Raw genomic sequence first — 26,993 nt, 5'->3', positions numbered from 1 at the left:
AGAAGTCCGATTGCGTACGTTCAAGGCGTACGTTAATTTTATATATATATAAATATTTTTTTTTTTTAAAAATAAGCATGTCCTTTGGAAATAGCACGTCTAAAAAAAACCATTATTATTTTTGCGCGGGAATAATAGTAACGCGGAAGGGTAGGGCCGCAGGGTTCATGGAAAAGCGACTACGAAGCTAACGACGACGACGTTGACGTGATCGCAGTCGTCCCAAATTTTTTATGGAGGATGGCTAGTCGGTTCTCCTAGCGAACGGGGTTCCGAAGAAAATTTGCCGTGCTTCGCTGTTCGGTGAGCTCATCGCGGGAATCGCAGTGCCGCGCATCTTCGCAAACGGCGACCACATTCCAATTGGCGTCGCGTTTTTTTGCTTTGTTGCAGGTGTGAGTTTGCACAGGCGCCTCTGCTGTTTATGCATCATGACACTGAGTGAGCGGTGACTGACGTGAACGAGGTGCGCAGCGGCGCGGGGAAACCCTGAACAGTTATGAGTACTGAGGAACTTAATTCGTCGCTTTCCGACGATCTAGACGAGTTCCGATGCTCGCAGGTTGGAGGGACGCTCTGCTTTTCGGAACCTGTCGTCGACGCGGAAGAATGTCTCGTGTCTTCGACGTCAAGAACAATTCGTGAGTGGGCCGGGCTCCGGTGCTCGCTTCCCTTGTCTGGGGCTCCCACATTCGGCGGCCCCTTAGCAACGATCATGTCCTTGAGAACACCATCGGCCAGCCTCCGAGCTGCACGCTGCGCGTACTGTGTACAGGAACTACATACATAGCTTCGCTGGCTTGACGAGCACACATCCGTGGCGGTATCGCATTGGAACGGAACTTATGGAAGTCGATATCGCGTGACTAATGTCTTTTTCCGCTAATATTTGCACCCTTACGACCCACGAGCATGGTCAACGTTGGGAATATAGGCCGTACTACCAAGTTTATTTCGCACGATAAGCATGCGCACGTGCTCACTCGCAGCCGAAACGTGCATCGAGTTCCAGTGTCTGTCGTCGCTGCTGCACTGTACTTTCATCAAGGTTTTCGAATCGACATTTGCATCATCGTGATGATGCGAGTGCTTATTTTTTATTTTTCGCAGTGTTTAGATCCGTCCTACGGATCTACACATTTGAGTGCAGTCTTACCGAGCAAATGCTGTCCTTTAGTGAAGAATGTCTTGCTTTTGGCACTTTGTGGCCGAAATTAGTATGCCCACTTTTGCTGTACTTGTTTGTGTTAAATTTGCTAATTATGTCTATACTCAGATTCCATAAAACTTTCTTCATAACAAATAATATCTGAAAACCAAAGAATGACATCCCTGACTCGTTTCTCTAGTTTAATATGGTAGTATGCCTGGCTAGTAGTATGATCTCACAAATATTTAGGTTCGATAGCGTGCCCTACAAAAAAGACTTGTGTGTGTTTATTTTTGTATTTTGTAGAGGTTGCTGCCACCACTGGAGAACGTAAGATTTAAACTAAATTTTATTTTAAATCGCAATCACAACATTCGAGAAAGTGCCACTTCGGCAAACTTGAGAAGATCACGCAGGCAGAAATATACATAAGAAAGCATGCTGTTCACTCCTGTAGCGTTTGTCTCGCTCACGCTTTATGTTAAAACAAATTGTTGGCGAGCGACTGATGTAACCATGTCAGAATAAGCATGACTTGTGATTAACGCTTTTGGACGGCACTTGAAGGCTTGAGTGGAGTGCCGTGGGATGGCACTTAAACAGAGTGCGGTCGGACAGCACTCTAGACACAGCCTATTTTTTTTTTTTGTGTGTGTGTGGACTTCCTAGTTATATGATCAGGCAAATTTCGCAATCCTCCACGGCTCGCAATTTAGCATAATCTGCAGTTGTAGCCTTTCTCTTGATGAATTTACTGCAATTAGCATCATATCAATTTTGTATTATGTTGAACAGAACACAATGCAAGATTGTTAGTGCAATACTTTTCTTCGGGAGCTGCTGCCCCCATTTTGAGGCGGCACATGATGTACACCCTCTGTATGTATTTGTGCATGCATATACTCTTTAGCTAACATTGTTTACAGCTATACTGAATGTAGAATCGGTGAGAAAGTGAACTTGGGATGTTCTTTTGGGTCTGTCATGATAATGCGGAATGTTTCTACTGCCAGGTTCGTGGTCTAAAACATCACAGCCCTCATCGTTGATGGCATCTGCAGGCGACACACCCCCTAGGGTGGGCCCCCAGCAGGTGGTCTTTGAAATTGTGTCAGCCAAGACGGTCGTCGAGGGACGCAAGAAGTTTGTGGTGAGCTCTTTGAGCCGGAATCTTCAGTATCAAGTTCATGACACTTTCATACACAAACAGTCATCTTGTCAATAGGTCATTGATTGATTAAGAGGCTGATATTTAAAGTGCTTACTTGGTAAATTATGCTGGTGGTGATATTGGGTGACCAAGATATATTTTAAATGCTGCAACAAACCTGGGAGGTGAGCTAGTGTTTTTATAGAGTCATATCTGTTAATCCGACAGGACTGACAACATTCCATTTTCGTTTTATCCAGTCACTAGAGTTCTTTTTTATCAGTGTAATTATTTGTTTATCTAATCATAACCCCTTTATGAAGTGCACCTTGCACTTCATGATGCTGTCATAGTAACGAAAGAAAAGTGTGTTTTAAACAAACATATAAAATGTATATTTAACCTCTTGAAGGACAATAGCCCATACTGTTTTAAATGAACCAGGGCATAGCCTCCTTTATTCTTTAAAGCCTGTCAATTCCCCGATGAAAATTTGAAGCACTCAGCCACTGGAAAAAGGCGAAGAGCATTGCTAAACGTTTACCGATATGGTAGCGCAGAGTCCCTTGTGGGGAGTGCCCTCAGCTAGTGCCACATGGCGGCCTGCGGCCTCTCTACAAAACACATCTGCGTTTGGATGTTTGCATTACCTCCGAAATCATAGTCCACCCCTAGGCGCGATCAGCGGGGGGGGGGGCTCTTTATTCGCCGAACGCTCAAGGCACAAGGTGCTTACCTTTCAACTATCCCCCACCCCCTCCCCCAAAAAGAAAAGACGGCGTCCGCGTTTTTGAATTTTACTGCAGAGGCAGCTTTGGTGCTAGCGTAGCGGGCCCCCTGCTTAGGCGATGTTGCCCCTAAGCGCTCTCTCTTCCTTGTTCCTCCTTCCCCCTTTACAGCGGTCAGATTCTTTCGCAATTTGACAGGCTTTGTAGAATAAAGAAGGCTATGACCAGGGAAGCAATGAGAGCGTAGCGATATGTAATGCAACATTAGCAAAAGCAAGTAAACAGATGGAACACTTGCTGCACGTTAAAAGAAATGTGATGGAACACAAGGATTAGGGAGTATTGTGGCAATAGCTGTGAGCTCTGCAGTTAACCCTTTGAGTGCAGTTTTCTTTTTTTTTTGCTGCATGCCGAACACAAATTTCGGTTTCAGTAACACTGTAGTATGCTTTGTGGAGAATATTTATTTATAAAAGATGTACTGTTTTATGGCCAGAACGTTAATTGATGTATACATGCCTCCGACCAATTATATATTTCTCGTATTGTACTTTTCGAGAAAAGGCACTGGCACCTCGACTTCGCACCCTGAGGTCATTCTTTTGAGCGACCTTACTCGGCCTTTGTTATTCGGAACTGTAACTTCCTTGCTTTCTCAGTCGTCGAATACCAAGTTCATTAGTAATTTCTAGATCTCATTGTTCACCATAAAGCGTGATATTGATTGACGTAAGTACGCCATTCTGTAACAATGAAGGAGCATACCGTCAAAAGGTGACACTACAAGATTAAACATTGTTTTCGTCATGTGCTCAAACATGCTGCCACAAGTTAAAAAAAAAAAAAAAATTAGTTTAGTTGGAAGGGGGCAGGGACATGGGCAGAGTAGGCAGCTGCCTAAGGTGGCAGCATTTTGGGGACGGCCAATTTGTGGCTGTCCCTAAATTAATTGACTCTTTGTTTTTGAATCTAGCACTGAATTTAGCTACTTTAAAAATTCTAGCTCCAAATATAGCTATTTTTGAAAATGTTTTACACCAAACTTGGCTACTTTCCTTCCCCTCCCCCCCCTCCCCCCAACCCCCGCTCTCAATGGTCACTGACTCTGATCCCGCTCTCCATGTTCATTGTTAAAGGGGACCTGCAAGGACTCTTTTACTGGTTTTTAATTTGCACCGAACCTGAGCGCACTGAACGTAGTAACTTAGTGAAACTTTTCTTTTCTCGAAATTCCCTTTATTTTAGAAGTTATAGGCAAATTAAAATTACAAAAACAAGCAAAAAATAACCTCCCTCATGACGTCCTTGGTTGCTTGAGAGTGGCCGTGAACTAGAGGAGGGGTAGTGAGCTTATCGAGCGCTCACGGCTGCCACACTCCGTGTCGACGGCGCGAGAGGGCGCCACTAAAGCATGTTCTGGATAGGCTGTATGCAGCGGGCATCCAGAGAGGCTCTCATTGCATTTGCTGCACGATTAAATACTAATTCGGCATAACACTTTATTGGCCACAAACGACAGCAAACATGGGGTAAAGATCAGTTCAGAATGGGAGCCACTTTGTGCTGCCCAGAGCCGTATCTGGGGAGAGTTTGGTCAGTCTATGATCTTGCCGCCGTAACGCTCTCCTCCCAAGTGAGCCAATCAGCACGCGATGTAGAGTGAGAGGCATGAGCGCATGCGCGTGAATTCCCGGCTGCTCCCACCTGAGTGGTGAGAGCCGCCGTCTTCGATCATTCTCCTGGCGGAATGCGTGGAATCGGCATCTAAATCTTGATTATTGCCTTTTATATTGCTGGCTCTGGCAAGAAAATGACATTCTGTTATTCCTCGATGGGTTAAAAAGCTAATAAATGAAGATTTTTCGGCGTATGGCCACAAACTTTTATTCAGGCGAAAAAGAAGTCGGCCCGTAGCAGACGACGCGTAGCCTCAGCAGTGCTCTTTTCCGACCAGCCTCCGACAGCGTTGCTAAAGAATGGCGGTCGTCTCCTCTCTGCTCCCTTCTTTCTCTCTCGCTCCTTCGGCGCTCTCCTCCCTTTCATTTACTTTTCTCCTCTCCGGCGCCTTCGTCGCCACACCCACTGGCCAAACTCTCCCAATATACGGCTCTGGCGGTGCCATACTGCGAAACGGCCAAACCGCACGACAAAGCTTCTTGCCGAAGGCCTTTGGAACGCTCGGAGCTGGTCGGATCCTCCTGTCCATACGACTGCAGCGCCGCCGCGTACATCCGGGACCTTTCCGTGTCGGCGCCTGATGCCACTACTCCTTTCTAGCATGTGCCGCCTTTTCCATCTCTTGGTGGCGGGTATGTCGACGCATCATTTCTTGTTTCCGTACTTTATAAACTGCATTCGTTTCTTTTCTGATAAAAAATACTGAACAAAAACTACTTTTATGAATAATTGAAACGCTTCGCGCCACTTATATTTTGTATTTCGACTAAAAAGAAGCTTTTAGTGACTCTGACCAGTAGTAAGCCCAGGACCAACGACGTCGCATTTCGCGCGCTTTCGGTATTGAGGGTCGCCCTCGTTGGTGGAGGAGGTTTCTGCGTCGTCCGGTTAAAATATGACGCAATGATATTTACTTACTCTCTCCGTACCCGCTGGCTTGCCTGAACCCCCAAGAGACATGGAAACCGCACAAAAGGTTGACGCTTAAATATGATTGCAGGGCCCCTTTAAAGGCTGCCTAGGGCAGCAAAATGCTAGGTCTGCCTCTGGGCAGGGAGCAAGCCGAAACGGAAACTACACGGGAACGTGCCTGAGCTTTCTCGGGCATGGCACTCAAAGGGTTAATTAAGCATGTGCTGACACTGAGCGTTTAGCTGATTTTTTCACACCGTCAGAGCTGTTGTTCATGGCAGATAAGTTGCTTTAACAACTGCTTGTGTAACCGTAACTGTAAATTATTTACCGCTAACCGATATCACCCGATATTAACCGAAAAATAAAATTATTAGTTTTTCTCAAGAATGACCTTGAGAACGGATCTTGAAATGTGGCCATTTCACAGAGTTACTGTCAGTGAGTGGTGCATCTGGTAATGCATTTCCGTTCAATCTAAAATTAGGATTAAGAGTAATTGGTTGGAATCATTGGTCGGAGCTTCTAATGATAAGTAAATTTTGAAATCTGCCACACTCCTACAATTGCTATATGTATTCAGTATGTGTGGCCTTCAGGGTATTAATTAATAAGTTAGGATTTTGAGATGTCTATCCAACCTGGCTCTTTTGAAAACCACCGATGTTCCTGACCTGCAGCAGCCAGTATGAAGAAACGAGGTAAATTGACCATCATGCATAACTGGCGTAAAACAAAACCTAGTATTCATTTCGTCCGAAACGTGTGGCGAGTGACAATTTTGGATCAACACAGAAAGGGAAAAAAAGAAATGCAAGACGTTTTACATTGACGTTTTGTATGTCACTGCAGTGACAAACAAAACGTCAATGTAAAACCTCTGACATTTTTTTTTTTCTTTTTTTGTTGTTCCAAAATCGTCACTCACACCACGTTTCAGATGAAATGCATACCAAGTTTTGTTTTCCGCCAGCTCTGCATGAGGGTCAGTTTACCTCTTTTCTTCATACTTTGACGTTTTGATAGTGGCACTGCCTTCTTCGGGCCGAAGAAGGCAGTGCCGCTGCCGAAATGTCGATGCGTGCTCGCTAAGCCCCCTTTTTCATTTTTCCACTAATCTCTTGAATTAATTTTTTGCATGTAATCTTGTTTTATTAGTTTATATATTCCTTTACATGTGTTTAAATTTCTTTGTTTATCTCGAATTTTAGTGTATGTGATAATTTGTTCTAAATATGTAGGGTATCCCAAGTCATCAGGCTCCATCTAAAATGGACCGTAAAAATCAGGGCCTGCACGAAGCAATCTAAACTTTTCGTTTACGATATTTCACAGGTTGGTTTTTCTTGTAAAATTTGAAAGTGTAGCTCCTTTTCTGTAAAAAAATAGGGCCAAAAAACTTGCACTGGTCCACGGCAAACGGCGACGCAGAAAACTGAGTCGAGTTGCGGGGCGCGTTTGGCGCGTGTATTGATAGATGGCGTCGGGAGCAGCGTCCGAAGGGGTAGCCGACCAGCGAAAGAAAGTACAGGGTGTTGCAGAAAAAAATTTACGCATTCTTTTTTACCGCAAAAATAAACTAGGCATCGCCGTACGCTCATTCTCCACCCAAAGGTAGCACTAAAGGTCACAACCAGATACCGAAGTTTCAGCCCGATCCAATAACTCAATCAAAAGTCAAAAGTAATTTTCTGAAAAGTTCAATGGGAAAATGGAGCCCATTTTCGCCCGTTTTCGGTGTCTGGTGCCATAGAGCCCCATGTATTCAAAAACTCAGTCGGCCACCATTTTCCCATTGAAATTTTCAGAAAATCACTTATAACTTTTGATTAAGCTATCGGATTGGGCTGAAATTTTGGCATCTGGTTGTGACCTCTGGCGCTATTTTTGGGCGTAGAATGAGTGTTCGGCGATGCCTAGTTTATTTTCGCAGTAAAAAAGAATGTACATTGTTTTTTTGTGACAGCCTGTAGATGACATGTAGACGGAATCTGTTGGCAGCGAAAGTGCCGTCGTTATGCAAATACTTTTTTTTTTTACTTCAAGTTTTGCTTTTATTGTTCGCATTAATTTTTAAACCAAAGGTACTTTACAAAAGGATTATGTTCATTTTAATAAACCACGGTGGTTGCAAGCAGTCTCGATATGAAGGTAGCGCCATCTATCAATACGAGCGCCACACGTGCCCCTCCACTCGGCTTGGGCGTCTGTGTCGCCACCCGCCTTTGATGGTGGCATGTTCCTTGGCCCTATTTTTTTCACAGAAAGGGAGCTACGCTTTGTAATTTTACAAGGATAAACCGACCTGTGAAATACACCTTTGACGAAAAGTTTAGATTGCTACGTTCAGGCGTCGATTTTTGCGGTCCATTTTAGGTCGAGCCTGGTGACCTGGGACACCCTATACTTTCAGTGTTTTACTTGTTCACCTACTTCAGGCTTTATTGTCTTCCTACTTATATTATCAAATAAACTTCTTTTTTTATTTTTCCATCCTCCTTCGTACCCATACATTTCTTGCAAGCATCTTGTACCTTCTCCTCGTTACCTATATGGGTGATTTCATCCCAAATCGTACTGGGAAAAAGGGTCGAATTTTTAATTTCGCTGAAAAAAATATATGTTATGGCGCCGTCTCTAAAAACACAGTAGCCACAAACCGCAAGTTTGTCTGATCTTTCGTTCTTGACTTACGAATTTTAAAAGAGGCAAAAAGCAGTGTTTTTCACATCCGTCGTGGGTCGGATGTTTCGCTCGATCTCCCGTTGTGGATTTTCAGTTCACATGATATTAACTTTTTTAAGCACTCTCTGAGCACAGGTAAAAGGCTCTAATGCCATGAAAGAATTTTAGGCGTTTTGCTTTTTTTCAGTGAAAATGTCAAAAACGCCCCCTCGGTTAATTGTTGATGAATTTGACAATTAAATACTGGCGATCTACTTGGGTTACGTTGATATTTTTTATGTCAATGGAGAGCCCAAAACATGCTCTTTATAGATATTATAAAATCACTCGGCTGTATAAAATTCTCTTTGCGCGGTACAATTATGTTAATGTTATGCTAAAACCAAAAAGTACCGATTTTGAAATTGATTTTCTCAAAAAATCAATTTTTAAAATTTTTTGTTACAATGTTGATATGATAGTTGTCTACTCGAAAAGCAGGTCGAGAAAGTGTGTATTTAGTTTGTATGTTCTATATTGAAGCCTCAATATCGGGAAAAAAAAGTCTTCATTTTGCAAGACCTAAGTCAGATATAGCGACCTGTGCTTTTCTATAAATTGTGAAAGAGTTTTCTTGAACTTTTGAATGCGTTTTGTAATTAATTATAAACCTAAATTGTGGTATGGAATAGTTATTTATGTTTTGACAAGAGCGGGAAACCACGAGCAACATATCAAAGCAGCAGGCCTAGTAGACCTTCAATATCGAAGAGGCACAGACATTGTATTGTTTCGATTTATAAAACTTTCACTGTAAACTAGCATGACTAGCTATTAGCTGTCATATTACGAAGACATAGAAAGTCACCACATCATTGATATATTATATACCATTCTTTCCGAAACCAAACCGTAGGGATTGTTCACCGCACATAGCACGGATCACCACGGAATGTCCTTTCACTTCCGTAATACACAAAAGTGAAGACCCAGAAACGGTCCGAAACACACAGAGAGATCGTCATGGAGAGGGGTAGGGAATAAAAATAAATAAATACGAATAAAATTACCCAACTCCGGACTTAACGAAAATTACGTTAAAAAAAATAAATAAAAGATTTAGGTTTGAGCGGTGGCAAGGCGATAGGTCCATGCCTGGTGGAGAGTCAGACAAAGACTTCGATGACACGTAAAGGTAAAACAAACAACAAAAATTTAATCAAGACGGAAAAACTCGGCTGCACACGGCGTGAACAAAAGCCAACTTCTCCGGGCATTCCCTGAACAGAACGCAACCAAATGCATGTGAACACGCTCTCAACAGCACCATCAGGCCGCTACGCCATGACAAAATAAACCTAACAAGTACAATACTAACCAAGGGTTAGTAAGAAAACATTAAAAAAAAAATCCAGCGGAATGGCATTTGAAAAACAAAGTTCAGCGGAGCGAAGAAACACACACGAAATAAAAAAAAAAAGTCTTAACTGACCGACGCCGAGTCCAGCCCCATGACACTGAAGCCTGGCAGGATGACGGCGTCCTGATGATGCTCGAATCTCTTCTTCACTCTGTTCCGCACAGCCACGACGGCTGTGCGGAACAGTGGCTGTGCGGAACAAAGTGAAGAATAGATTGGAGCAGCGATGCGCGAGAAGGTGACCGAGACGTATACCGTTCCTCGAGTTTCATATCGGGAGAGGAGCTTTCGAGGTAGTTACTGTAGTTAATCAAACTTCCTCTTTCCCCTTCCCTTTTCTAGAAGAACACGTCAGCCGATGCTAACTTTTCATCTCTGGAGAAGACCACTCTTTACAAACGGTTATAGTTGACAAGGAGGCTGACTTCGACACAACTAGTCTCCGGGCTTTGCTGTTTCTAAAAGAGACAACCCTTTGGTGCTATCGGATCCCCGCGGAGAGAGATAGAGCACGGCCGTTTCAAGGACAGGGCGCTCGAAGCTTGGGAAAATATGCGGTATCGTTTCACGCGTGCACGGTTGGCTGGTTTCAAAATTTGTTCAAATCCCTATCGGAACCGGCCCATCTTCGTGTGTGCGTCTGCGGGATTGTTGTCCTGTGCATGCCGCTGGTTTTAGTGCGCACGCGGCGTTTTGGCCGGCAGAACTGTTGTTGACCGCCGATATTGTAAAGCCGTGGTGTCCTCATCCCCCCAAGCAACACTTCCTTTGCTTTCCCTTCTTCAATACTCTGACTGACTGACTCCTCCTGGGTAGCCCTCCACCGTTCGTCGCGTCAAAGACATATTCATACCATTTCACTCCTCGCGACACAGGGTTTGCCGCTCGCTTTACTGTCACGGGCCATCCTATCAAACACAACGAGCGCGAAAGGTCGTGATCATCTGCTGGTTCCGAGAGAATGGGACGTTCATATAGGCCAATAAGGGCCCCGAATCAATACGACGCCTGCCGATTTCTACACATTAAAATTTACGACGCCTGCTGGTCTGTTAAGAAGTGTTACTTTCTCTTTTGAACTCCTTCAATGTAGCTTGCCGCCTATAATAAAATTTAAATGATCAATAAATATAACAGGGTGAAACTAAAAAAGGCAAGAATATTTCCAAGTTGTGAAGACATGCAGTTCGCAAGTGCGTTACGAGCCGTAAAAACATGTTTTTCTATGATATTGATGCTTAAATATAGAACATACAAACAAAATACACACTTTCTTGACTTGCTTTTCGAGTAGACAACTATCATATCTACATTGTTACAAAAAATAAGAAATGATGAAAATTTTTTTTTTTTTTTATATTTTGTTTTTGTGGGCATTAGCCTTGAAAAAAAAGGTGCAAATGGATGCTATTCCCACGGTGGAGAGGTGTCTGAACAAGGCCATCCAAGGTGTCAAAAATTGCGGTGGCTTGGTTCGGCTATGCCAGGATATACGTAGCGTGAGCTTATGAGCACAAAATGAGAGGCGCTATCAAGCGGCTCCGGTGCAGCGTCAGACTTGGCTACTGCGCAACTGAGGCGCACAGCTGGGCACGCAACGGCACCAGTGCGTCTGCCGCGGCTATGACGTCACTCCTCTGGAATGCGCAGACCGGCGAGGCGCGCGCGGCGGCGGCGGCGGCTTTGGCGCGCCAGCTGTGCGCCGTGTGACGTCACTGCTCCTCGCACATGCGCAGCACGGAGCACGGCTCATTATGCGAGCCACGCGAAACTGCTCAACCTCGGCCAGTGTAGCTCACGCTGCAAAATTTGGTCGTGCTTCGTGCTTCTCCTAGCAGGAGCACTGTCGGTTTGACGCCTTCACACAGGAGCGGCCGCGTGCTGCACGACCTTGTAAATATTTGCACGAATAAGGATGACTCCTTGATTGGCTCTCTTTTACGTGCTGTGCCATCTCACGGTGTTTGTCAGAAATGTGAGCAAAAGTTCGCCACACTTGTTCCGTGGCGAGGCGGTACTGTTCAGACTTTGGAAGAATGCTGCATTTGTACTAAACAGCATAGTGATGCCATTTATTTCAAATCTGGCAGTGGAGCCTCTCCAGTAGCTTGTAGCACACATGTAAGTACACAGAAAAGAAACAAAGCCTAGCACAGACAGAAAACCTCACATATAGAAAAAGGGAGTAGAGTACACCCTGCCTGCACTTTAGTTAAGCTTGGTTACTACATACTGTAAACAACTTAATTTGTGTGGGCTCTATATTTTACAAATTTTACAAAGTAGTTTTCGAGAATATTTTGCGAGTATGGAATTTCGCGATTTAAAGTGATATGCTATATATTCATTATTATAGGCCGATATATTTGCATGATCAATTTTTTGTGATAGTTTGAGAGTTGCAAAATGCAAGGAAATTAGGTCCTCACAAAAATTATGTTGTTTACAGTTTATACATAAACCACAGCATCCAGAGTTGAGGACAGAAGAGTGTTAAAGATCAGAAATGAAAAGCTGAATGAAAGAGTTACTGTATTTACTCGAATAATAGCCACACTGTTTATAAGGAAATCCAGAGGGTTCGCTTTTCCACGGAGCATGCAGATTGCCAATCACCAAGACAGGCAGCATGATTCCAGCTGTTTACAGGACACAGATAACATCTTCGTTCGAAGATACCATCTGTGAAGATTGCATTTGTATGAAAAATTGTGTTCTCGATTTGGTTATTCGCTATGTTATTTATGCGCAACGCAATGATTGGCTGTATGCTATGTGTTCTGTGAGAAGGTAGACGCAAGGACCTTCTTCATAAATAGTGCGGCTATTACTCGAGTAAATACGATATATCTTTGGTATGCTATTTAAGATAAACTACTATTCGCAACTCCACTGGCATCCATTTAACCCCCTCTTCTCTTTTTCACATTTCGGCCGCCAGATCAGGCCAGTTTTCGCTGCGCACTTAAATAGGCAGAAGCGCCAGCTCTTCTTCTTTGCGTCTTCTATGCTGGTTGGCATTCCATCCTCTGGAGTTTCAAATAGTCATCCACTCATTTCTGGGACATGTTCCGTGTAGTTAAAATTTCACAGCGAGATGAACAAATCATCTCGAGGTGTTTATTTGAGTCTTTGGTCATTACAAGTCTCAGCTGTGTTCCATTTAATTTGGACTCATTTGCTTTGGAACTCAACTGAATTCTTATGTTCTACATCCTCTCTGAAGAATAACTACAAACTTCCTCAGCATTCTAAATGCATGACACTCTTTCTGTCACACATACCGTATTTTCCGGACTGTAAGTCTCACCCTTGTATAAGTCGCACATCTGTATATTGAGCCGTTTTCATGGAAAAGTTGGTATACAAGTGGCACCTTGTATAAGTTGCACATCTTTGCATGATTCACACTATGAGTTCTTTAGTTTACGCACATTGGTATTGCGAAATCGGAGTTTCGCGCAATTGCTAGATCGCATGTACCAATTGATGAGCATTTTGAATCGCGAGAAATGCCCATGGTATGGTGCTGTCTGGCAGGGGCAATCGATTGTTTCGCAGCAAAAGGACGTAAAATGCGCAAAATGAGAGAGTAGCCGACTTTATTCGAGCGAACGCATGCCAAACGAACGAAAGTTTAAGAAGCTAGACACTCGCGAACCAAGCTTTGGAGCACTAGGCCTAGCCTAGGCAAAGTCCTGGAGACGGCGCAAGCATCGATGCGCAGGCAAAAAGACAAAGCTTGGCATACTTTTTTTTGGTACCTCTAAAAGATCGGTAAGCCACGATCCTTCCTTTTGCATGTAGCAACGAGCATGGCACCAAAAAACTGCTCATCAGACGGAAACTAAGAAAGACGTGAGAAAATATTCTGCAATGCGTGTATACCAGCCCATTTACTTTTCAGTGTTACTGGACTGAAGCAAAAGAACACGGAACCATGGCTTAACTAGGCAACATCAATAACATGCTGTAAAAGCTTTATTGTCACTGTCTTACCTACCCACATTGAGCCGCTTCGGGGAAACCACAAAAATTAATATATTGCATTCCGAGTCAAAATAGTGCGGTGACAGTAGTGCCTCCTGGTGGGGGAAACACCACCTACAGCGACGTAGTTATGGTGCTCTACAAAAGATGACGCGCAAAGTATATATATATATATATATATATATATATATAAATTTCTCGCACTTTGAAAAAAAAAATCTTATATAAGTCGCATCATTGTATAAGTCGCACCAAGAAAAATGTTTGAAAGAAACCGCGACTTATACACCTTAAAATACGGTAGTCCATTGTTTCGCTGCAATTTTTGTTGTCGAGTTATTTTTGAGTGAGTGACGAACTTGGACTCTGCGTGGAAATGACAGGTTTGCTCATTATTCTGGGGCCTGCAAGACAACGTAACTGTTTGTTTGGCATAGCCCATGGGAAAAACCCTTTGCTCTGGGTCGCAGTGCTACACGGTTCTGGTGAAGAAGTCTCCAGGACTCGAGCGCCTCCCAGGTGTCTTGGAGCGCCGTTACTCGGACTTCCTGGCACTGTTCGTAGGACTGCGGCGGCGGCACCCGTCATGCCCCCTGCGGGACTTCCCGTTCCCGCGCAAGGCGCTACTGGGCAACTTCACGGCAGAGGTCATTACGGAGCGCAGCCTGGCCTTCCGGCGACTACTGGCCCGCGTCCACGCGACGCCTGAACTGCGCCGCTCGACAGAGTTCGCCGACTTCACCTGGGGTCGTGAGGTCCGCCGCGCCCACCGCCTGATGGCCGCCGGGCAGTTTGAGGATGCCGCCGTGCTGCTCGAGAATGCCTACTCTGTGCAGGAGAAGATCCTCGGAGATGGTGACAGGGACACGTTTGTAACTCTGGCGATTTTGACGGCATGCCTCAATGCGGTGGACAATGTGGCGGAGGCTCAGAAGTACGCCGAGATTGCTCTGGGTAAGCGGGTGGTGCAATCGTGGGGCGGGGGCGAGCGGGAGCGCAGCGAGCTGGAGGTGCCACTCCTGGTGCTGGCCATCCGCCTCTGGTGGGCGGTGGGGAAGGAGAAGCGGGACCTGGAGGCACGCCTCAAGGAGGTCAAGGACTCGGGGGTCAATGTGGATGCACTGCCCACCCTCCTGGAGCTGGTCCTCAAGAAGGACAACGCCTCCTTCTATTCCTAAAGGCAGGCTACCAACTGCTGTCTGGCGGGACCATGCCCCCGCTCGCTGTGCTCGTGTACGGCGAGCAAGTGTTCATTGGCGGGTTGTTTGCAGGTACTAAATGGGGGTGTTTCAGGGGAAGGGACTCGTTCTAACCTACTGCCAAAGACTGCAGCGGGTTTCTCTGTTTCTGGGGCAGTGCGCTCTGCTCTAAAGAGTGTGTTGTGAGAGGGCGGGTGTGCGGGTTAAGAGAAACAACTGGAGATCGTGGTGCAGAGTCATTTTTATTTGCCTGTGGAGGGTGTTAGGGCTGGGCTCCTTGTTCGCTTCCTATTTTGGCGCATGCTTGCTCTACGCTGGACAGATTGACCTTAGTGTTCGTAGTTGGAATAAGTGAATCTCTCTTTTTTTTTTTTTTTTTTCTTTTGGTCCTTGTCGAAGCACAGCTGTGCAAACTGGCTTGGCTTACACGAATTTTTCTGTCGAAGTGCTAACGTGGATGATAGATTTTCTTGAGATGAAGCTGTAATGTGGGGTCGAGTTAATTACTGCAATTATAAATGACGCTGCCTTTAAATGAAGGTATGTTTCATTGACTCATATCTCCTCAAAACAAGACATAGTTTGGAAATAAACTTTTCTGCGACTTGTTTATCCCGATGTGGAAAGTTTCTTGTAATGAAAGAACAATTAACCAATGCCAAAGATTTTTTCGCTGTCCTTTGTGATTTTTTTTTTTACCCTTCCTTTTGTGCATGCTTACCTGTCCCTGCGTTGATGGTCCTGTCTTTGTGGAAGGTCTTGAAATACCGAGGCATACAAAAGCATGCATTGTGCCTGATCAAAGCTGTAGACTTCTTCAGTAGTCACAAATGAGTGTAGAAACTATGCATTCCAATGTGGGTAGTCTTGTGCGTTGCTGCGACAGAAACATGGATCTAATTCATCCTGACCTGCTGCGGTTTTCTATGCAGTATGCGCACATCTTTACCCCAATACCGATATCTGAAAATGATATGGACCGACTCTGGCAGTGTTGGAAAGTCCTTGGTACAAATGCCTTAGTGTATTAGGAAGTAGTAACGGAGCAACATAGTTTTTACCTTGGTGCGTGGCCTGAAGAGAACAAATATACTATTATCACTGTGCATGCAGCCTTTTGCGAGGTAGCATTCCTTGCTCTGCCAGGTCTACCTGTATGCATACACATCAGCTTGTGAAGTCTAAGCAAGGAGCACTGCACTGTTGTATTGTGCACATGATGTAGATTGTTGCCAAGAATATAGCATTTACGATATGCACGTTGGACTGATGCTTGTTTGACATTAGCACATAGAGAGCAGGCACCCGATCAGCCTCTATGCTAGTGTACCGGCGTACTGCAAGTGGGCCGGCGGAGGAGAGAGCATGATACAAGTTGGCTGTCAACTTGTATTGTCAATAGTATTGGGGTCTTATTCTTTCCCAAGTTTCCATCACGTTTGGACTTGTACAACATTTGTACCAAAATTTTTATTTGTCGTGGCTCACTGTTTTATTGAGGGCCGCGCATCTTGTGTGTATTTATTTTATTTACCTAGTACCATTCTCCCTGTTGTAGATGAAAAAGGCCTTATTTATATATCACATACACACACACACACACATATATATATATATCTGTTGGTACTGTTGTGATGTGAGGGCAATCTATTGTATCAGCCTGGCATGAAGTGGGCTATTCCAGCTGCAGTCGGCAATAAGCAACGTAGTATTCTCTTAGTGGCAGGAATTAACACGAGCTGACCTGCAAGTCAGCTCTTTGTAAAAGTTCATGTAATATGGGAATAAAGATTTTTTTTTTCTACTCATTGGCACATCTTACTAACTTCACTCGCCGAGTCTCACTCACTTTGTGCCGAAGAAGTGTTTGTTGGCTATTACCTGCAGCGTCGCTGTCGAAGCTACATACAGTGATGTGATTGCCGCACCATTTGCACCGAACTGTGCCAACGCTGCTCTATCCTGCTACATTTCGCTGAAATGCAGCGATAAAGAAGTGCTGCACTTTTGGTGATAATTAGCACCATGAACGAAAGTCTGCTACATCTTGCGCCCAAGTGCCAGTTTTGCTCAGAGTTGCGCCACACTGCGCCTAGATTGGCTTAAACATAGCAAAAAGACTTTTTCTGTTCGATTTTAATATTCAGAAAAGTAGGAGGAAAAGAAAGTAATACAAATATGTATGTCAGCGTCCCTACTCACCGGATAATTTATTTAATTTTGGATGAGACCACGGTGGAAGGCTCGAACAAGAACAACCACGAACAGACGTACTAAAAGCGCAAGTCAATGACATTCCCTGCACTTGATTCGTTCAGTCCAGGGGTCTCCGAACTGTTTGGCAAAGGGGCAGGTTCGGGGGGATCTGTCGCTGTCTCGAGGGTCGGAAAATATAATCCTAGATATGCATTAAAAAAAAAAAAAAGTTTGCATAAAACAATTATAAGGCGGATGAATACACATGCTTTATTTTTAAACCCAATACTTAACTAATTATTAAAACTCGACAGGCATAAATCATGGAATTTTCACACGGAGCACAAGAAAATTGCGAATGATAGAGCTGGTGCTGGCAAAGGAACTTTAACATACGTAGTTACACAGATATAAGGATGGTAATACTTGTGATGACACGTTGAATGAATAATATGACGAGGGGTCACGCCTTACGATAGACAGGTTTCGTGCGCTTATTTTTGCGCCGGTAGCGGCGGCCCTGCCGGAGGCCTGCCGTGGTTCGGGCTTCGTTGCAAGACCGCGGCCAGTCACGGGCCAGTCGGAAGACCTCCGCGGACCGGGGTTTGTAAACCCCTGGTTTAGTCTATGAAAGAAGAGGAATATGACGGATGCCACGATGTCGCGCTTTGACGTTGTTTGGCTGGTCCCATTGGATCGTAGCTCCGCTTCATTTTTGTTTAAAAAAAAAAAAAAAAAAAAAAAAAAACGCACTTGACCTCCCCGATGACATCATCGTCACTGATGACGTCTTCGGCATCCGCATCGTCATCATCATCATCACTGATGACGTCACCGGCATCCGCATCGTCATCGTCATCATCACTGATGACGTCCACACGTCAAATATTACGACCTAGTTCAGGCGGCGACTGTGATAAGGCAGAACCAGGGTCGTGTACTCCTGATGGTATAAATTGATTATCATGTCGCCTCCGTGCGGCCTCTCACCGGCGCGCGCGCGTCCAGCTCGACCGCTTTGCACCGGAGTGCTAGGAGCAGCGGCTGACAGGGCTGAGCGCGTGGGGTAGCCGGGTAGCGCGATAGGCGCGGAAATTATGCTCGGCACAATTCCAGGTTTACCTTCTTCGGTCTTGACTTCAAGTTGATGTCTAATTAAAAAAAAAAAAAAAAAAAAAAAAAAAGAAGGAACGCGACTAAGCACTAGTCTTTATGAGTTGTGAATGCGAAAGCATGAATGTTGTTCTTCCGTACTGGCGTGGACGACCAAGTTTCGCTACTGCAACCCAGCGTCATCCGCATAGGCAAGCATTTCCACCTCTATCGTTGGGAGTGAAAACCCACGTATTCGAATATTTTTAAATAGATTTCTACAAAAAGGCTCCAAATAAATACTGAAGAGTAACGGCGATAAGGTGCATCCTTGTTTAACGGATGACTCTTACACTAACCCGCGTTGTTGGCTTTCCAATAATTATACGTTGTGTTGTACACCCCGTGTAGGCCATTCGTACAAAAGCTCCGATAATTTCACCTACTCCTACATGGTCTAATATATTGTACAGGATCTCATGCTGTCTAGGCCACGCACACTTTTTTTTTTTCTCCTTTATTGTAGCCCACGCAGACACGCACGGCTTTCGCGTTCCAGCCGAAGCTTAATTAAGCGTCCTGTAATTTTAGTACCCATTGTAAATAAAATCTACTCTAACCATAGCCTTATTTCTAGAAGGAGGGTTGCGTTCCTTTTGCTCCCAATCCTTGTTACAAAAGGTAATAATTAACACGCTCCAGTATCAAAGAGGTACCCTCCGTCATTATCAAACAATTCATTTAGCGATGCAATCACTTTTTTTCATTTTCAAGTCAGATGAATTGGCATCTGCTCCAAAAGCATCAGTGGCTGCTCTAAGCCAATATTTTGCCTGCTACAGAATCTGCTACGGTAAAATACCGCTTCCATCATTGTAAAATGTGATGAATTTGTGCTAACATTGTGCCAAAACGTAATTTTATTTTATGAATACTGAAAATAAAATGGGTCAGGCCCCGCTACATGGACGGGTCGTTACGGCAGGCTTGCGAGAGATGTCAGAGCCTGTGAGTGATGCATCAAATAACGCACTACTTGATTTGATCTCCGTATCAAACACTGATAGTACTCGGAAGTTTATCGATATTTCTCACGTTCATGGTCTCATCTGGCGGGTTCCTTCGCTTGGTTGAGTGCGCACTGAAGCACACGTGAACTAATCACAATTACGAGACATTAAATTATGAAGCATCCTTCGATATTACATTTTCCAGAACTTCCTTATTGATATATTACACGTTAAGAATGTTATTAGACCTCAAACTTTTCCCATTCAGTTACGGCAAATTGCAGATGGCGACACGTGTTCAAGAATCGCTTGATGTGAATTTTCGGTCGTGTGCCGCTTGGAACGCCACGTGAAAGACAGAAAAAGCGCCAGATGTCAGGCTGTAAGATGCTTGGATAGAGTGCCTTCATACACACGCGCGCTTTTGCTTGAGTGGTGACATCTCAGCCATTTTACAGCCCAATCGTTTTTTTATGCATTTTGAAGCGCGCGCAATCTGGTGTCACTCAGCTCGAGCGCGTAGCTTTGGCTAATGCATACACGCCATTTTACCGCCCAAGTCACGCAGCGAGTGCGCGAGAGCGTCACGCGCTGGCACATTCAGGGCAACAGTGGATGTCTTCACCCTGAGACAGACAGACACATGTAGGCACCCTATGCTTGGATGCTTGCAGTGAGCGAGCCAGAGATATCGGAACAACAGGCGCGAGGCTGCGGGTGCACCAGAGCTGCTTTTGCGCGCGTTCAACTGTGCCTCGTTACACACGCTTGACGCGATCCAAACGAAATGGGCGCCATGAAAGGCATTCCGCCGTGTCAAATTCCGCCACGTATGTGAAAATATTTTAATGTTTTTATTCCTTGCAAAAAAAAAAAAAAACATTTCCGCAATCAAACTATGCTTGTCGGAATGGTTCGACTGTATTTTGTTTAAAAAAACTACCTCGGCGCTCTTAAGTGGCAATGATTAGAACAAAACACAGAACATTAAAACGTCTCAGTGTCTCTTGCCCAACGCGCTGGCCCATGAATCCATATTTGTCGGGCGCCAGAGGTGCCCGCAATCTGACGGAGGCCAATCTGAGATTTCGGTTGCACGTGAAAGGATCTCCGATTAGTCAAAATAAATCCACAATTTTTTTTTTATTGGCGTGTGTTAAGTGATTTTTGTTGGTTTGGTTTGTAAAACCCTAAGATCTGAATATTTGCTTAGCTTTATCTTAGTTCGGAGCGCAGCCAACGCTACGGGCTGATCAAGCCACAGAAGCAGCGCCAAGAGCGCGAGGTCAAGCAGTTTGTTCTCTTTGTGTGCCTGTGCGCTCGGGCTAAACCAGAGCCACCAAATAAGCTACGTTTCATATACATCTTGGTGCTTAAAATGATGGTTGTCAGTTATCTGAAGCTTTATTTGAAATCGCAGGAAACGCTTTTCCGTCCTCTACAAATGTTTAAACAGTTCGCCTCAAAGCAAAGCAATATTACGTGAGCTTCCTGACACCGAAACTAATGCTGAGGAAGTAGCAATTTTGAATCATGACGATCGGCAGTTGTGTCTGCTCTGCACAAGCACCAAAACGGGGGCGCCCACAATAATATCGGGGAAAAGAGTGCCGATACTCTAGGCGTAGCTCATTTGGTTTAGCTCACAGGCTAAACCAAGTGCTTGTGGATGGGGCCAGCTGAACATGAAAAACACACAGAGAAAAAAAATAACATTCGCACCGGCTGGACTAGCAACATTTAATGATGCCTCTTTTTCTTTTTCTGCTAATCCTTGATTTACACTTGATTTACGTTTTCTTTTTCTTTACACTTAATTCGGAATTTCTCTTCCTTAAACGCATTGTCCTTTCTGCTGTCGGAATGTTCACATCCCTTTTCTTCTGTCTTCTTTAAGCGGTCTCCCTCTTCTTCTACATTTGCCTGGACCTCATGTCACTCCGCAGGAAAATCTTCTCTGAGTTCTGTAGTGCAACGGAAGGGGCACTAACACAGTCCTCGCCTTTTTCTTCGATGGCTAGGGCTTCCAGTAGTTCACGGGCGAGTTGATTTTTATGTCGCCCCACGATGCTTACGTTGCACAACGTTGCCTCGCATTGGCATGCGCGACAATGGGCTGCAAGGTGTCCTGCTGCTGTCAAGTTTCGTAGAGATGTGGCATGTTCCCTGGTTCTATCATTGGTGCAGCGCCCTGTCTGCCCAATATAACACCTTCCACATGTTAATGGAATGTTATAAATTACTTCTTTTTGACATTGGGCGTACCTTGTTTTGTGTGCGATGTTACATGCCTCTTGGTGCCTACGTCGGTTTTCGTTTACCCTGCCGCACATTGAGTACCCTTTGTTCGGCGCGGAGCTTATCACTTGGACCCCTTGCCGGCCTGCGATCTTTTTTAGCCGGTGAGTGATGGCATGGAGATATGGTGCTACCACTATGGGACTTACATTCTTTTTCTTTGTTGTTCGCTCGATGCCTTCCTGTCCGCGCTTCAACTTCTGGGAGATTTTTTCACATATTGATACCAGTAGCGTTTCCGAATACCCAGCATCAAGTAGCCTGGATATCTGAGTGTCAAAACTCTTCTGGATCTGGTGTTCGCATGACTTCTCCAAGGCAGATGTTAGTGCCGTGGTGGCGACCCCACGTTTCACGTTCTTTGAGTGTCCGGATTCGAATGGAAGAAACCCTTTGCAGGACCGAGCTTGGTATCGCCAGTAGACGTGGTCATCTTTAAAGTCTAAGGCAAGATCGAGGAGTTTTATAGATTTGTTTACGGGTAGTTCATGAGTAAACTCGAGTCCTGAGCAGCTCTGTTCAAAGCACCTCATGACATACTCGCGGCAACCGTTGTCTTGTTCTTCTACCTCAGTGTTACAAAGTATTAAAAAATCATCAACGTAGCGGAAGATGACTTCAATCCGGGGATCTTTCATGCTTCGTTGGATTGCAAGTCCGCATGATGCGAGAAACACATCGCTGAGGTAAGGAGCCACGCGAGACCCGATGCAAACGCCCCTTTTCTGCACATACTGCTGATCTTGATAGGACACCACCGTCGCGCCTTCAGGTAAGCACTGAGCAATTCCAAAAGGCTGTCGAGGGACATGCCAGCCGCACTTTGAAATGATGCGAGACGTTGCTGTTCAATTGCTTCTCGAAGTATGTTTAGGAGGCCTGCATGGGGGATGAAGTAATACATATCTTATGTCAAGAGAAAATCCACAGGCATTGTTAGAACCATTTTCCTGCAGAAAGGAAATCACACTTTCTGAGTTTGGAACCTTGAAAGGGTCTTGTACCTGCACTTGGGACAGTTGTTTGGCCAGAAATGTTGACACTTGTGCTTGCCATGTATTTCTTTCTAATACAATTGCCCGGAACGGAATTCCCTCTTTATGTGTCTTGGCTGAGAAAAAACAAAAAACAAAAAACAAAAAACCAAAAAAAAACCCCCGACAGTTGGTTATTCTTCTATCCTTTATGACTTTTATGACGAGACTGCCTAGCTGGTTATTTTCTAGTATCTTCAGGATGTTTTTTTTTGTTGATGTAGTTATTTTTTGATCCACTGGAATGAAATTTCTGCAATGGCTTGATCAACTCTTTCTCCGTACTTTCCTTTATCGAGGACGACGAACCCTCCCTCCTTGTCTGATGCGCATAGTTTTAGATCTTTGGTCCGGAATTCCTGCACTGTAGAGCCAAAACTCATTTTCTGATGTTGAGGGCTCCTTAGGCTTGCAAGGAAAGCAATCCCTTCATTTATGATCTGCGATGCTTTTTCTTCTGGAGCTTTGGCCGTGATGTGTCTCACTATACCTGTTTTCACCTCAAGAAGCGTAGTAAAACAAGTTCGGCTCCTCGCGGAGTATTACTGATTTCCTCCTTTATGTGGAGAATTAAGATATATGCAGGTGCATTTTAGATGAGATAAATGTTATCTTATAAAGAGGTACACGTTACAAACGCCAAAAGCATCGCTTTTTCCTCCGAGGACCAAACCTCGTAAGAACTACTTCGCGCCGCGTATGAACAATGCGCAAAACTTGCTTTTTTCTTGAGGTGAAAACGGGTATAGTGCAGCCTTGTCAACGGCCTTAAGCTTTGGCGGTACTGCAAACTTTGGACCCTGCTCCAGTACCTTCTTGGCCTTTTCTGTAAGATTGACGCCACCAATGACGCGAAGCGAAGGCGTTTTAGTGTTTGCTGTGGTTCTTCTTGCTAGGTGGTGTTTCCATGCTGGGAGGAAATGTTGCGTCCACATCCATTCGGTTGTGATCCTCGTCATTTTCAGTTGATCTAGGAAGATGTTGCGACTGAGGCATTTTACTCTCAGGAAATCTGTGAGTAAGCGGACTTGGCGCCAGGTTTCGGATAGAAGAATTTTTGAAACCCGCTGGGAATGTCCCTCAGACGGCTCACATAAGCCAAAGAAATTCCGCACGTCATCCAGGATTATTATCTTTTTGATACTACGTGAGCATTCTTCCTCGGCAAACTTGCGTTGCGATTAAGACACAGAGGTCATGCGGTTCAAGGAGGTTAAAAGAGAGAAAAGGCGTGCTCAGTGAACTAGAAAGGTACCTTGTTATTGGCTTAAGCTGAGCAAGTTGGTTCATTGCTTGTGAATGGGGCCAGCTGAACATGAAAAACACACAGAAACACGAAGTGCGGTGGGGGATCGTTGGTCGAGTGTGTTGTGGCACCGCGGATCAGAGCACGTGAAGAAATGCGCGAGTGCGAGCTCCGTTCAAAGCACGGAGCTCATGCTGCAGAACCTGTAGGGACTAAAGCCCCTCGATGTGTTTGCGTTGGTCTTTCAGGTAACGTCAAATGTGCGAGTGCACGAGGCCCGTGTCTCGAGCGGCCCTTGGAGGCAAATGGCGGCGCAGCACTAAAATGACTGGCCCTTGAAAGCGAATGTCGGCGGAGTACCCGCTTGTGGCACGTGTCTTGCGCGTTTCCGCAAGAATGGTTGGTGGTACTTGTAAAAAACGCCTTTATCAAGGGGGCTTTAGCAGGGACCCTGGGTTCTGTCGCCTATCTGCATCCTACCGTCGTGCGATCGTGTATCACATATACTGCGCGATGCACGTTAAAGACCCCGAGCTAACAGTTGTACTGCACTGACTAAATTCATAATCTACAACAGGTAACAATGTTGCCCTACGGAACTCCTGCTCTCTAAAAAACTAACGACTAATTTTGAATGCGCGGTTACATCACGTTTTGAATCTGTGTTTGCGAGTTCGTAACGCAAAAAGCAAGAAAAAAAAAAAAAACAAACAAAAAAACACATAGGCGCACTTAATAAAAATAATTGGAATATTATAATTGATTATAATTGTGTTTTAAAAGGTTTGATCGCACCAAAAGCTATAAAAGCCAGCTCCACGCTTTGGATGGTGCGCTTGTTCACTGGAAGAGTTGTTCAGGGCAGCATGCTCCGCGCTTGAATGTTCCGCTTCGCTCGCATGATTAAACCAAATACTTTACTGGTAATGTGCTAGTCCCGGTTATCTCATGCGCATCTGACGGGAGGGAGTAAAAAGACTTGACTATGATCACGAAAGGAAGCACATGCGCAAAGCAGGGTCATGAGAGCAGTCGCCGTCAGAAGGCGCAGGAAGTAATTTCGGCTGGCGTTCCCGTGTCTCGCAAACTTTTGCAGTCGACTGTACGTACGCATAGCTCGTCGCATTGCGTGCGCATGGCGTATGCGCAGTGTGGAGCACGCAACGCTAACGCTAACGGTCCTCGCGTTTGCTCCTCGTACACGCAAAACTAATGTCAGCTTTGATCGAGTCTCTTCTGGTCACGTGACTTCACAAGCTGAGAGTCCAGAGGTAGCCTCTAGAGTGTGAGCACTCAACGTTGCGCAACAATGGTGGCCGGAGCATCATCATAGTTGCCCAACCAAAGATAAACAAACGTTCACCGTCACTCGGTCGAAATAACATCAGCATTGACGACGGTTCTCCTGAACGCAGTTTTAGAATATGGCAACCTGCCAGTCCAGAGGTAGCCTCGTGTCGAAGTAGGATTACTGCCAAGAAAGGTGAAGGTTTTCAGTCGCACAAGCAAAATAGTTTTCGAATTAGCCTGTTGCTCTCGACCAGTGGGCGCGAGCGCGTTCGTAAGACGCGGCCATGTAATGCATGCATGGGCATAGCCCGCATGCAGCCAGCATGAAGCTTTCGATTTACAAGTCCCTAGATAAGAGCTTCCCTCAAGTACCGACATAAACTGAAGCGCCGACTGCGTGACGTTGCAGGTTTTGGGAAGGGAATGGCGGCGCACAGTAGGTTTGAACTGAATGCCGCCATTTTGTTCCAGCGGAATGGGCTTTGTTATTTGTATTGGTTGTCGCTACTTGTAAAAGGTATCAAGGGACTGTAGTTCGTTCATGCACGAGCCAGGGCGGTCGTCTACAAGCGTGTCAGCACCTGTCTACCCGCGGTAACCGAACGTCCGAAGGAATTTACAGACGCAGCCGACGCTACCAGCTGGTGAGACCAATCGGAGTGCGTTAAAAGCGCACCATCATGGTGTTCGCATTTCTGTATCTGTCTCCGAGCACCGAGCTAATGACGAACACAACGCCACCATTTCTCCCGCAGCGGCCACTCAAGGAACTGCACGTGACTTCTATTTTGGCTTTAAGAACGGATACAGCGGAAGAGGTTACAGGGGTGCCACCCCCGTCTCCCCGGCGGACGCGCCGCGTCGAACTACCGAAGTTAAAATGCACCTAGGTCGGGACGCGCTACCTGAAAGACCCGCTGAGGCATGGTTGTATAAAAACAATATTAATTGTGCCGCAAAACCTTGCAAACTAAAGATTTTAAAAACATAACGCGCCCCTCTTTTTGTACTAAACTCCAGTAAATTTCATACAAAAAGAGTATTTTCCGTTTGTTTTTACGCAAAAACATGCTTTGTAAAAGCTCAAGGTGACCATAGTACAGACAAACGATAAAGAGTGGCGCTGTTGTCGCATTTAGCTCGGTCTCGGTGGACGCCAGCGGCTCAGGTTTCGACGGCGAGTTTCGCAACTGAGTGTTTTAGTAACGTTGGCTCGTAGTGTCGGCTGCGAACTATACTAAAAGTTTAAAGAAACAAATGTAGCTTGCGCTTTCAGTGTCCCATCAAAGCTATAAGATGTTCTTGTAGCTTCTTTGTTGTTATCTTTCATAAATTTATCTGCTCCAATGAAATTCGGCCAGCTTTGCGTTCGCTAGTAACGTGATAAAGCGTAATGAAGCAGGATCAAAACACGACCGCGGAATATTCGATTCTGCTCGCAATCACCCTCCGTCGTATGGGCGCTGCCATCTTGGAATCGCGTGACGCGGCCGCCATAAGGTGGCTTCAAATCGTCTCCCCTCCACGCCTTGGCAAAGGCGTTGTGCATTCGTTTTTTTCTTTCGTCTCGTTTTACCGCTGTTTTTAGTCTTGCTTTGTGAAGTGTTATCTGATCCTTGTTTTTTATTACCTAACTGCATGCCACTATTATATGCACAGCTACCATCGGCGTACCGGACACGTGCGAGGAAAGAAATCGGAGTTAGCACTATACTTTGTTTCAGCTTAAGTCTGAGCGCGGCCGATGTTATAAGCCGAAGGGCCAATCGAACAGCGAAAGAGACGCAACGTCATAACTTGCTCTCTGCAGTTGATAGGACCAGCTGATGTTCGTCGTCTCTCTGTACGTGCTCGTCCGCCGGCTAGTCCTATCAAGCGCAGAGAGCACGCCGTGACGTTGCGCTTTTTGCGCTGTTTGATTGGCCCTTCGGCTCATA

The 26,993-nt window shown here is 45.2% G+C and overlaps 1 protein-coding gene across 3 annotated transcripts; it reads left to right on the top strand.

Moving 5' to 3' along the window:
• Window positions 1-138: 138 nt before the first annotated feature.
• On the top strand, window positions 139-16,698 carry LOC8051850 (sorting nexin-21). 3 transcript variants are annotated; one of them, XM_040503275.2, is made up of 5 exons: window positions 140-303; window positions 394-466; window positions 563-641; window positions 2,164-2,300; window positions 14,162-16,698. In XM_040503275.2, exons 4-5 carry the CDS (start codon window positions 2,199-2,201, stop codon window positions 14,867-14,869), a joined length of 810 nt encoding a protein of 269 aa, XP_040359209.1. In that variant the 5' UTR covers window positions 140-303; window positions 394-466; window positions 563-641; window positions 2,164-2,198; the 3' UTR covers window positions 14,870-16,698. The 3 variants fall into 3 exon arrangements, with proteins under 3 accessions (XP_040359207.1, XP_040359209.1, XP_040359208.1); XM_040503274.2 differs by having other exon boundaries at window positions 394-503; XM_040503273.2 differs by having other exon boundaries at window positions 139-303; window positions 394-641.
• Window positions 16,699-26,993: the final 10,295 nt, after the last annotated feature.

This window comes from Ixodes scapularis, unplaced genomic scaffold (assembly GCF_016920785.2).
Source record: "Ixodes scapularis isolate PalLabHiFi unplaced genomic scaffold, ASM1692078v2 PGA_scaffold9__187_contigs__length_104089568, whole genome shotgun sequence".
In the NCBI taxonomy this organism is placed as follows: Eukaryota; Metazoa; Arthropoda; class Arachnida; order Ixodida; family Ixodidae; genus Ixodes; species Ixodes scapularis.
Note: the sequence above shows the minus strand (reverse complement) of the source record. Positions and strands in the feature narration are given on the sequence as shown.